We start from the raw sequence: 13,724 nt of genomic DNA on the forward strand, positions 1-13,724 counted from the left end.
CTGCAGTTTACCCCATTCATTATTTTTTGGAAGTGGAAAAAAGTGTAGTTACTTTTGAATAGAAATTTGTTGAGAGAGCTAAAATGAATGTGACTTCTTTTTTTACAGCAGTTGTCAATTTGTTTATCCTTCCGATTTTTGAATTGACAATATTAAATTAAATAATGTGTTAATGCATTTGCATTACCTAAGGTGAAAATTGTGTAAATCTTATCTAAAAACATAATATGGCTAAAAAAACTTTAACCTTTTCAGCAAATTTAGAAACATATGCTTATTACAAAGCTACAAAATTTTAAGACATACTCCTTCAAAAATTAATGCTATTTTCAAGAAATTTCCAGCCTGATTTCACAACAAATTTTTCCTATTTATTGTCTTTACATATTTGACACCCATTTTTACGACTCATTTTTATTGTGAATATAGTATTGAAAGCAAAAAGAAAGAAAAGTTCCACTTGTCCACACAGACACCCGAGGGTCATCAAATACAGCAATGTATCCTCATTTAAGATTTGTCTGCATGTAAAAATATGGGCAACATATTATAAAAAACAACTGACTTTAGATTGGTATTGTATTAATTTTCAATTTATTTGTAATAATTTTTCAGTAAAACTGAACAAACTTAAACGTGCACATCACAGAACTAGAAAAAATTGTATCCAAAGATGGAATGTCTTTCATATTATTGTACACAAGGGCCTTTCAGAACTACCGCGTGATTTGCACTAATCACAAAATGTATTTGACAGTTTCTAATTGGCAAGACAAATGGTAACAGTGAAAGTAACTGTTGTATCAAGTCTTCAGTAGAAAATAATGGAAATATTCACAAATGCAACACTATTTTAGAAAATGTGTTTACATTTGGGGCCACTTTTTTTGTTAGTTTTTTTCCCCACAGAAGTTTGTAGCCTCATATGTAAATCTCTAGATTTCTTGGAAGTTCCAGGATTTTTTAAATTGTTAAGAACATGAAACTAAATATTATGAAAACTTATTTTCTTATTACTCAAAACAAAACAGTATTGTTTTACAACGTTTTAAACAATAAAATATATATTTAAAAAAAAAACACCAAAAAAATTTGTGCAACCAGTTTCAAAAAGTCTGTTTCAACAGTCCGAAACATGAATTAAACTTTGACCAGACTTTGAGACGTTTGTTACATCTGGGACTGTTTACAAGCATGTGTGTGTGTTAGCTTGTCCAAATCTCTTGTGCCCACCGCTCATTCTGTAAAAACCATTTGTGGGCAGAACCACGGTCCAGTTGAAACAGTTGCTCTTGGCTTTGATTGACAGCTGTGTAGCGGATGCTCAATTTGGGGTTTGGTATGAGAGCCGCCGAGAGGAGACGACAACCGGCTGCCAAGTACACACTCTCCGTAACATCCTCCACACCAGCATGCCTAAACCAAACAACTCACATACTCACAAATTATGACCAAACAACATTCAAGCACTTACAAGTAGGGTTGGGAATCAAAAATCGATTCCAATTCTGCAATCAGATACTTTTAGGTCAGGAATCAGATACTTGGCATAAAATTACAATTTAGATTCTGCTTATTGATTTCTGTGGCCACGTTTTAATTTGATTCTAAAGGGACGTCCCGGGTGACGTCACGGCATTTGGAGCAGCCATCTTGACGGAATAGAAAATGCTATACCGCCGGTGATAATACAGCTCGTCGGAAAATATTTCTATCATGCCCAGGGCCGGCGCGTTCATATAGGCGAACTAGACAATTGCCTAGAGCGGCACTTTTGTAAGGGCGGCAAAATGTGTGCCAACCGGAAATGAACAATTCACAAAATATGTTATTTATATGATTCACTGAGCTGCCGCCGCCCTGCAGTGCCGGCGCGCCCCTGCTCTCACGAGTCATGACTGGGTGATGGGAAGTTAGGATCATTTTACTGACTCTCTTGAGTCATTCTATTTGCTAGAGTTCGCTCGCCGTCCCCCGTGCTTTCGAGCACGGACTGTGTCGTTGCGGTCCGTGCTCGAAAGCGCGGGGGACGGCCAGCGAACTGTAGCGAATAGCCTTGTCTTATTGTCCTCACTGCTCAGCACTCATTTTGATATCCCTTGAATCGCTTCCCGTGCTTTTACATGTACAGCTAGGGGCAGAATGGCCTCCGGGTTCCGATCGCCGCACTTCGTGGGCTCGGGAAACTGAACCGGAGGTATGGGCGCGGCGCCCGCCTTCGGTGCTTGAATACGGCGGCTCACTGACAGCGGTGGCTGGCTGTTTCATATTGGATGTTCCGATTGCTTTGAATGGGAAACGTTTTGTGAACAGGGAACAGACTTAATGGACTGGCAACAATCTCCATAGAACATGAACTGGCACAGAGACTCGCAATAGAGGATGCAGTTAAGACCTTTGCTGCGATCAAGGTCCACCGTGCGCGCTTCTGAAACGTAAGTTAAGCTTCATTTGCTCTTTAGTCGTTATTTAAGATGCTGAACCTGCTGCACACATCTGAAGCTCTTGAATAACTTTTGTAACTTTAATAAGGATTTATCTATTTTTGATTTATAAAGTGAAGACTATGCAGTGTTATTTTACATTTGATTTCAATTTCTGTACCTGAATACTAGACCTACCTGAAAAACACTGTTAATTTTATTTGTGCTAATGTTTATTTATTGTTATTAATGTTTATTATTTTATTACTGATTCTTTACTTGTCTTTAATAATGTTTGAAATTTATATTAGTTGGGCTAGTTGTTTCTCTGAGGTATTTTTGTTAAAACTATAGGAAACTATGTAAGAAAGAAATATTTGCAAAAAGTAACTTCATATATGTTTGACTCAATTTGTTTTTATCTTATTAAAATCGAAACTTGGAATCGATAAGCAGAATCGGAATCGCAAAATTGTTAAAACTCAAACAATACCCAACCCTACTTACAAGCAAAAACAAATCTGTAGTTTTGCCTTTTAAGATGTTTCTATCTCACACACGCACACACCTACCGTCTAAGTGTAATTAGAAGTGACTGGGAGGATCCAGCAGGGGCCAGTAGGTTGGTATTAATAATGGTGATGAACATCTCAAAGGCCAGCGTCATCTCGATTTCGGTGAGACTACATGGCAGAAACAGACTGTCTCTTTCGCACACCACTGCAGTGTAAAACCCTGCTGACCGAGCACCTGGAACACATACACAAACATTATACAGGATATGCAGTGCATTAGTGACATGCTGAGCACTGTGGTATTTAAAAGTGGGTGGGCTTCTAAACATCAAATGCTAGACCCCCAAGCAAGTGAATCTTTAAGGCCCCGATATACTTCAGGCGAAATCGAAGAATGAAATGGTGTGCCATTTTCAAACAAATGGGTCAGGATGATTACTAACAGTATATCACTGCAAAGGTATTTTGAACTACTTTTTACCCCTAAACAAGGAACGAAAAAGAACTTCTCTGCGAGTATATCGAGGCCAGTAAAAACTTAAGTTGAGTTGATTTTGAGATATTGAGGAGATATCCGACTCACGTTTAAAAAGGGTCCTGGCCCGGCTCCAGTTGTTCTGCTTGCCCAGTTTATGGATGAGGTTCTGTAGCTGAAGAGTTTCAGGCACCATACCATGTATAAGCATGAACTCAACAATATCTGCTGCAACAGGTAATGTCTGCTTTATCACGCACAAGCGCAGATGAGCACCGAACATTTCAGTATAGTCGTTTATCTGCACACCATCTGTGAAATAAAATTGAATTGTCAGGAAAAATATTAATATATGCAATTAATTAAATTAAATTAATTAATCAGCATATCATTAATCAAATTAAATGAACAATCAACTCGCAGAGTCCTAACCATAATAGACTAAACCACAATGAATGTCTCTTCACACACACACAAATACATAATTTAATGCGTCCTTGCTGATTAAGTTAATTTCTCTGAAAATAAAATCTTGTTACTTGTTTCATATACACTTTTATACAAGATGTATATGTTTTCACTAGCAATAATCAATGTATTTGTTTTTACAATATTTTAAGCAGGTTTACAAAGAACAACCTTACAAAACCCTAATGAACAAGTCAAGGATGACACTATACTTTATGCTCCTTTTCAATTATGAAATGTTATTATGTGCTGAATCATTTATATTGTTTTAGGAAGATACAATAAACACAAAGGTGTTAATTTCAAGAGTATAACCAGTAACAGTAATGTAACAGGTGAGCTATCCTTTTAAGTATCCAGTTTTAAGCAGTTTTAAGTATCCTTCTTCACACTCTCACAACATTAGACATATTTTACTGCTGCTGCTGTCTTTCTAGTCAAAAGTGTATTATAAATGAGCGCACTGGCAAGTGTAGATATGGCATTATGTAGACAGCTACTTTGATTTTAATCGAGCAAATGGTTTTGTTGCATCGCAGTGCACAACTGGTTTGTAGCGCAAATGTAGTTTGACATAATTTGGGTGTCGAAAGAAGGCATTTAATTAGCCTTCATTTAGCGGCCCTTTCATGTTCACATGCGAGAATGCGCTTACTTCACACAGCTCTCTGAGCGCGCAAGAGAAATACTGTATTTCCTCGCACTAATTGTGAAATTATAGTCTGAAAGAAATATTCAAATTATTATTATTTCAGGCATTATAAGGGGGAAGCTATATTGCTATATTACTCAACCGCAAGCCAAAATACAGGTCCTAAAAATATCTATACCTGGAGTCCAAGTATCGATACAATGTCCCCACGCAAAATATCGCAACACTATGCTGTATCTATTTCCCCCCCACCCCTGATAAATACTGTTCTTTTGAACTTTCTATTCAAAGAATCCTGAAAAAATGTTCATCATTCATTTCATTTTAAAATATATTAAAAATAGAAAGAGTTTTTAAATTGTAATATTTCAAAATATTAGTATTTGTACTGTATTTAAATGCAGTCTTGAGCATAAGAGATTACTTTCAAAAACATTAAGGAACAACAACAACAACAAAAAACCTTACTGAACCCAAACCTTTGAATGGCAGTATATGCATGTATGCGTGCATGTGTGTGCGTATATATCACAATGAGAGAAGATGAAAGATAAAATAACTTACTTATCGGTTGTCTGAGTCCAGGTAAGTTGGTAAGAATCTCTAAGGTGTCTCTGTGTGATGTCTTTCCAGCTAAAAGAGTCAGGACATGTTTTCGACTTTCTATGTCAGCCTGCTCACAAGGCCACAGGCTTGAGCTCACAAACCATCCATCAGCTGAAGGAAAATAAACGCATACACTAGTAATTCCTTATTTCCAGATTCAGAACAACACGCACAAAAGTAGCATATCTCCTTTTTACCTCTCAGCATTTTCAATGCTCCCTCAATACTCGCGCTGTAAAGGAAGAGCTCTGTTGCCATAGTGACCAGTTGACAGCGAGACACCCCGTGTTCATTCCCCATAATCCCCTTCAGAGTGATAAACTCAATGTGCAGTCTGAACATCACACTGACCAGCTTCACTCCCTAAGAGCATGCAAGACATACACACAGTTTTCAGTCAAAGGTTTACTACTGTACAGCGTGCTTCCACAAACAGGATAAACACCCACCTTATTCCACTCTTGTGTCCTGTGGTACCTGAAGATCAGAGAGACTCCAATTCTTCCCAGGATGGTTTTGATCATTTCATTAGACGAGGCTTGCTGACACACTTACACAGAATAGAGACATGACAATCCACTCAAAATTAGTCATAAAACATGACATTTATTTTCATGACTTTTCCCATTGTTTAAAAATCGAGTCAGAATTTATTTTCAGAGACTGTACTCATAATATTCACATAATTATTTTAAAGCATGGCAAACCTAAGACACTTTATGTAACAGAAACTGATACAGTGTATATACGTATACATCTCTCTCTCTCTCTCTCTCTCTCTCTCTCTCTCTCTCTCTCTCTCTCTCTCTCACACACACACAATGACAGAAAGGGAGGGCAATTTCATATTTAGCGATTTGTCATCAAACAAACTGTTTATTCATTGAACAAGTAACATGTTTTCGTGGTTTGTTTTTAACATAGTAGGCTAATTGGAAGAAGACAAAAACAATAAGCACGACGTAGCTACAGTCCGTTTTTGCATCGCCAAACCAGATGCTCGTTAGATCAAAAAATAATGTCATATGTCATAATGATTTTATGGGAACCTGCCTTTACCTGCAATAGCCTCCTCCTTTTTAAAGGAGGTGTTCATTTCATAAACTGTACACAATGGTAGCTTATTTATTAACCTGTTAACCTTTGCCAGTGCGCCGACGCTCTGAAGCGTTTTTTTTGTAGCCTATAAATTAATATATATGTCCAAAAAACGGATAATGTCATACTTTTTAGTAGTGCTATCGTGGCGTAATAATCTGTTTGGTTGTAAAATGTATTACCTAAATGAAATGAAATCGGATGTATCGTCCTGTGGAATCATTAATTCACAGACAGCTTACGAAAATGATCAACTAATAAAGATCTTCATCGCTGGCAAAAATATGATGCATTTGCAGATTTGCTTTCACTAGACTAAACTGTAGATCCACGGCCACTTCATCCAACGCTCTTGGATGTTCTTAAATCTTCCTGTTACGAATCCGAGTCGAGTGTGATTGAACGCGCTTCAGACGATTCAGTGCGTGAGGAACTGAACAGATCATTCAGACTGATTCGCAAACCGATTTAGACAGATCTGCTAACTTGTTTGATGAAGTCTTTGAAGGGAATCGACTCAAAATAGTGATTAATTCGTAAATTGAGCATCGCTCATGCCCATAAAAAGATACAGCGCGCTTGGAATAAACTCAGAGGAACGTCGCCCAACGTAACATGTAAAAGCAGGCTATACACCTTGTGTCCCTGACAGGAAAATACCCTGCTGCCCGATCTGTGACAGTGGGCGCGGCGTCAATAATGTCAAATATACTAGGCTACACATTGGAATTGCGCGAAAATATAACGATATTCGAATAAGCTATTTTATGATCCCAACCCAACTTTGAGAATAGATTAACGGCAATATTTTTTTTTATTGCCCGATAAGAGTCTCACGTTAACGCCGATAATGGCCCACCTCTAATATATATATATATATATTAGGGCTGATTCGAATACCATTTTTTGAGCTACGAAGCTTCCGTAGTAATCAACGTTGAATATTCGAAGCATCGGAGGGAAATAAAAAATAATAATAAACGAGGCTCAAACATCCATTTCGTAACAGACATGCGTGTTTATTTGAGCACTTACGTCAATGAAACAATACACTAATGCCTGTAAAGCATTGAAATAAAAATCAGTAAATAATGGCTACTTAAATAATATAATAAAGTAATTTTTTTTAAATTCGTTTTATATTTCCACACAAAGACGCATGATATAGCCTAAGCCTACCGCTCTGTGCTTTGAGAGGGATCAGGGATATGGAACACGAACAGGAAAGAGACCATCTCTTTTCTAATATCTTCATGTTTTCTACTTGTTGTAAAATAGTGAATTTTATCTTCCTCAGTGTCAAGACATTTAGGCTATGTTTGATTTTGCGCTGCCAGAGAAATCGAAACTAAAAATCACACGTGTGTGTGAAACACTCTTTACAAATAAATTTGACGTGCCTTACCAAGTCTAATAACAAGCACAAGCTGTGTTAAAAAGAATTTGACATGCAAGTAAAAAGTTAGGCTACCTGTCCTACAGCGTTTTTTCCTACTTTAGGCTAACACAGTAAAGAATGCGAATATAATAGCCCTAATTAAAAGGGAAACAAGGGAAGAAACATTTATAATTCTCTGCAAAAATGGGTGAGACGTGAGTGAGGATTTGGGAAAAGAAACAAGAGATTCCATGTCCTGTGGAATAACTAATTGAATATTATTAAATACTGATAATCAGGAGACAAGAATACAAAGGCGACAAAACATTTTTATGAGCTCACGCACAACTCTCTCATTCCTCATGAATCCAAATGTGACCAAGGCTGCGATGTAACATTTAATTGTTAACCTATTGTTTATTTTGTAAGCAATGCTTTGTGCTTCACCCATGTCATAATATTCATGTAATACAGTTAAACAGCATTCACATACAAAACAAAATTGTTTTTGCGGACCACCGCCGGTGCTTCTCAGCCGCGGTGGTGCGTTGGCAAGTTTACCAGCACAGCCCTAAATAACGAGTAAAAAAGGCTAATACATTTAGTTTCTATTATTCTGTTTTCCACATTCTATTTTCCACAATGTCAAAGCAACGCAGCTTAACCCAAAAAACAAGCTGCAGTTGTGCGCTTTAGACCGAGAAAACTCCAGGTGCAGGGAAGACTTTAGTAGGCTAAGAATAAGCAAATATATTATATAATAAGGTTGGGTTCCTTCAACTGTCCATCCTAATAAAAATGGCTAAGCTAAGATAATTGTAAAAAAGAGTATTGTATTTCGGCAGATTTTATAGTTTAAACATTTTCAAGCGCACATGAGAACCGTTTCGAGGGGGATCCCAGGTGTGCGGGAAAAAAATAATAATTCCCCCGAATATTCGAATCCAGAAATTGAAAATCGAATACCAACCCACCGAACGAATATTCGGGTTCAGCCCTAGTGTGCATCTGTGAGTGTGAGAGTTTGTGAGTGTGTGTGAGTGTAGTGTAGAGAACAATTTCTGACATTCAAACAAATCCTGTCAAGTTTTCTGATTTGAATTTTTCTTTATTTTTTATAAATTATTTATTGTTCTGACAGCTCAGGTCCCTCTAAACAAAAATAGACATCTTTTTGCGCACTTTATTTTTAAAAGGCCTATATATTTGGCAGATGTAAAGCATACATGTGTATGTTTTTTGTGTTAGTCCATTTTTTTATTATTACTTTAACACAGTGCTTCATAAACTTTTCGGTCATTCCCCACTTTGGACAAAGGGGAATTTTCAAGCCCCACCTCCCCCATCGCCCCAACACAATGCTAATGAAATAAGCAACAAGCTTAAAATGTTCCAATTTATTGAAGTAACAAGTAGTATCAGTATAGTAAAAAGTAAAAGTTGCATCTAAATAATAAAATAAATAAATAAAAATTATATACCCACACATATATATAGGCATATTATAATACATGTTTACACAAAAAGTGTTAACACACACACAAGTACTGCCCCCCTTTACTTAACATACACATAAATTGTAAGAATATGACTAATAGTAAAGACTACTAATAGATAAACATTAGGACTATGCTAAAGCAATTAAATAGCAGTCCCAAACTAGTTTTTCTTAATACAATATTGATATGAGCCACCACAGTCATTTAAAAATATAAAAAATACAAAGTGAAAATAAAGTGGCATTTTGGGGTTATGGAAACAACAGTTACCATGGTGAATACACAATACTAACAAAAGAACTGTTAATGAATAGAATGAAAATCATACCTGCATGCAAATCCCTCTCAGCTAACACGTGATTTATTGGTTTTTACTTTTATTTCGTGACTTACTAATCTATATTGTAACAACGTTGCATGCTCGTAGTTTTTTTTGCACTTTATATATAGTGATTGAAGAGTGCGCGCTACGAGCACAGTATAGCGCCTGACAGGACAGTAAAGTCTGTTTTTCTGAGGTGAAAGACTTTTTATTTCAGCGTACACATACGTCACTGCCTGGTATGTCATATTGTGCTGGGTTTTCTGAAGTAGTCGTGATGACTCGTGATTCACCTCTCATAACATAATTATGCTCTAAACACACACACGCAGAGTGGATTTTCTTTTGTAAATCGCGGCTTTAAACGATTACGTAATCGTGGCATCCGTAATCGTAATCGAGATTAGAAATTCGATTGTGCAGCCTTAATCCATTCTTTACCAAAGATTCATAGTTTAAATATGACAGATCAATATTTCAATATTGATTGTGTTGTAAATTGAGATTATTGTTCATAGTTACACAATCTATTAATGTGGCTGTATGGACCTATTCTGCATGATATGTTTGAGTAGTCAAAAAAGAGAAATTTTTCACCGAGCTGCCTTGTAATTTAGGACAGTATGGAAGAGGATACCACAAATTGCCATGGTTTGAGGTGCTTCATCCGTAGTGGTCCTGGGACTGAGATGCAAAAACTCTCAAAAGTCACTCACAAAGGTTATCAGCAGCTATTATCTTATTCTGAGATCGTAGATGATGCAATGCTGATCAAAAGACTACATGAGGAATGGAAAGATGGAGATGACCCCAAGCTGAAGTACCATTTGGATTGCAGAACCGAGCTGTGCCATCGTTCGAGAAGTGTATACATTGCGAATCATACAGGTTTTATATTTTTTTATTCAGTGAATGTTGTTGCCACTCTCTGTCAATCAATCCTTTCAATTAACCCCCTTAATCCAATACATGTTGTGGCATGAATAAAAACTTCATAAAATTGTCTTTCATCCATCCATAGGACAAGATATGCAGGACCAACGATCAGACAAGACGAAAAGACGCAGGGTACTGTCTGGGCCAAGTACTTCAAGTGCTGGCAGCTCCACATCCCAAACCCCATCAGCACACCTGGTCTACCATGATGTTTGCATCCTCTGCAATAAGGGCATCAATGTTGGAATGCTGGAAAAATACCCTTGTGAGTTACCTGTCTGCTCTGTTCTCATGAATAGTTTTAAAGGTCTTTTTTTTTTTCAAAGTAAATCATGTATGTGGCTATAACCCAGACAGAGCCTGGAAGTTGTATCGTGCACCTGACAATCGCTTCCAGGACCGACTGAAAAGGAAATTGATGGAAACAGCTGTGAGACGAGGAGATACCTGGGGAGTTGAAGTTGCTGGCCGCCTATCCGGAATAATAGACTTGGTATATTAGTATATAAGAGGCATTGTATCATCTTTGGTGCAAGTCCCAGTTTGAGAGCCCAGTTACAAACTCTGAGGTAATATATTTTTTCCAGACTCTGTAGAGAATGTTCTGAAGCCATCATTTAAATTAAAAGTAGTATTTTCCCCCCTCAGGTTGGACGGCCTATAGATGAAGAGAGACAGTTGCTGTTTGAGAAACTGTGCAAATGGATGGATGAAATAGTGGAGCATGGTGTAACAAGTCTCACTGAGATCCACATGTAGATGGTAGAACTTGATCCCACGGAGGAGAAAAGTCTCACATATGGACGGCTGTATCTGAAAAAGAAGCTTCAGGGACATTATGAGGAGTCTCTCTACTTCACATCAGATGAGAGAAGAGGCGACATTGTGTGCTTGAAAGACACTACAAATGCAATCCTCGGAGAGTACCATCAACAGGTCATCAACCCCTTACAGACCATTGGTGATGCTGCACTTAAAGAGCTCACAATTTCCACTGCCATTCATCTAATCTGTGGAGACTTGGCAAGATCTCCACTTGACACAAAGCAGTACACCTCAGTAGACAGCATGACCAATACACAGAGCTAACTTGCTCTGATTCCTGACAGTCTCAAGCAGTTGCTGAAGGCAGTTGTAAAAACAGATGAAAAGGTGGCAATGTAGGGGCAGAATCTGCTGAAAGCATACCGCCCTCGATCAGGAGTGCTGCCCTCCCAACTCGGACTCACGATTCAGCTTGACCACATGTTTGGATCAAAGTGGTTGATTGACCGTATTCATCACTTAGGATACTCTGAATCATATGTTGAGCACCATCACTACAAGTATTGTTACTTGAACGTGAAAAACGGATGTGGTAGCATGGACCAGGATACCATAATCACAGATGAGGATGGTAGAGGAGCTGTGGAGGTTGAGGAAGCAGAGGTTGATACAGTGCTATCCGCAGAACAGCCAGAGGAGCAAGAGGAGAGTGGTGCTGGAATGCATAAAGAAAATCAGCAAACCCCTGCCATCTTTGTTTCAGCAGAAAGTACTGTTTATCAATGGCTTGGCGATAATAGAGATCTCAACATTGTGTCACTACAGGGAAAAACAGTATTCCATGCAATGGGCATAATCAGTGTAACTTGAGGAAAAGGCAGCAACTCTCAAAGCAACAGAGGTGAAAATACTGTCCTTTGTACAAAAAAAAAAGGAGCAGGATTGGCAGACATCCAGTTGGTTCCCATAGCTGATCTCCACCAAGACCCTCAAGCTTTGAAGTCAGGGGACATTGCTTGGATGGCAGGATGGGCTATCAAGAATTAAAACCCCACATTTGATCATCCCAACTGGAATGGCTTCATGAAATCCATACACCAAACTGAATGCAAGAGTAAGTCCCTCATTGAGTTCTTCCAATCACTGAGGGTGACCCAAATGAGTACAACACTATCTACACTACTCTAATGGAGTGCATACGCAGTGGTCAGTCTCCTGCTGTCATCACATTTGACATGCTAATATGGCTGAAAGCAACTCAGATAGTTCTCCAGTCTGACTTGCCCATCATCACAAGACTAGGAGGGTTTCATCTCCTGAAAAGTTTCCTGGGCTCTATCGGGGTTATTATGGCAGACTCAGGGCTGCAAGAGCTGATACAGCTAGTTTACCCAGGCAGCAACACTGCAGAACACATTCTCTCAGGAAGGGCTTATGCTAAGGCCATCCGGTTTCACCTCCTTGCACCAGTGGCAATTATTATAATATAATTCTTTTGTACCTAAAGAAAAAGATGCTACAAGCATCAGTCAGTTTCGTCCTCTTTCACATTTAACCCTCTGGGGTCGACAAACGCGCCGGCGCGTTTTGCTAGATTTTTTTCACATAGCAGGAAAATAGACTTAAAATACTCTGTCATTTTTGGTCATACACACTTAAGAAATATAAAAAAAATAAACTGTTGAATGTGTACTTTTTTATGTGTCCACTTACAATCGAAAAAATAAAACATTGTACTTTTGTAAAATAAAGAAAATAAACAGGGTGTGCTTTCTGCCTCTCTGTCTCCGTTTACTTTTTTCTGGAGCACGTCTCTAAACTTAAACAAAACTCAGCGAATACTATTCACCCAAGCATGAGCAATATATCTTTTTATAATCATTTAAGTTTGTACTTTTAAAATATCTAATTCAAAACTAAAATAAATATTCTCTGTTTATCTAATCTATAAAAAAAGAGAGGTGTCAGCCGATCTCATTATCGTTCTCTCAGCTCATTATTCTGCTAATGTGACACGCCTACGGCAGATATTCAGACGCAAATGATCTGAAGCAACACATGCAAACGTGTCAACGCCCCTCATAAACGCGATAACACAACAAATGTAATCATAAGATTAATGTATTTGTATTTCGTCTTGCGAGGCTGTGTGAGGAATAATCCTGGGACATTTACCTCAGAACATGTGCTGGTTTATTTTCATTTCAAGGAGCGACAGATCTAGCCGAGAATTGTGAGTACGTTTTTTATTCTTTTGCTTTGTTCTAATCGCGATATGGAATATAGTGTCTGTAAACGCAAAACGACTGTTTAAATTTGAATCACGTTTCTCTGTGTGAATGAATTAAGTGCACAGATGGATGCTGTTGTTTATGTTACAGATGAAATATGAAAGACAACATTTTATAGTTTTTGGATAGATTATAACGTTTTAATTCTAAAATAGACATCAAATAAGCTTTTGTTGGCCAGTTTCTGCTCATATGTAAATATATAGTATGTTCGGTCAAAAATAAACTCATCAACTAAGATGTTATTATAGTATTTGTTCTAATGTAAGGGTACTTTTAAAAAGAATACTTTATAA

General features: G+C 37.7%; 1 protein-coding gene across 1 annotated transcript in view; it reads right to left on the reverse strand.

Annotated features, from left to right (window-relative positions):
* Nucleotides 1-577: 577 nt before the first annotated feature.
* The window catches only part of topaz1 (testis and ovary specific TOPAZ 1), a 102,219-nt gene continuing 89,072 nt past the window's right edge, over nucleotides 578-13,724 (reverse strand). Inside the window, exons 13-18 of the mRNA XM_077195545.1 lie at nucleotides 5,589-5,689; nucleotides 5,337-5,502; nucleotides 5,098-5,250; nucleotides 3,522-3,725; nucleotides 2,996-3,173; nucleotides 578-1,416 (exon numbers count right to left, since the gene is read on the reverse strand). Coding sequence (XP_077051660.1) covers nucleotides 1,206-1,416; nucleotides 2,996-3,173; nucleotides 3,522-3,725; nucleotides 5,098-5,250; nucleotides 5,337-5,502; nucleotides 5,589-5,689 — 1,013 coding nt within the window. The 3' untranslated portion in view covers nucleotides 578-1,205. The remainder of the gene's footprint in view (nucleotides 1,417-2,995; nucleotides 3,174-3,521; nucleotides 3,726-5,097; nucleotides 5,251-5,336; nucleotides 5,503-5,588; nucleotides 5,690-13,724) is intronic.

Source organism: Siphateles boraxobius, unplaced genomic scaffold, assembly GCF_051911475.1.
Source record: "Siphateles boraxobius isolate OS27281-9 unplaced genomic scaffold, OSU_SipBor_1 33, whole genome shotgun sequence".
Classification (NCBI taxonomy): Eukaryota; Metazoa; Chordata; class Actinopteri; order Cypriniformes; family Leuciscidae; genus Siphateles; species Siphateles boraxobius.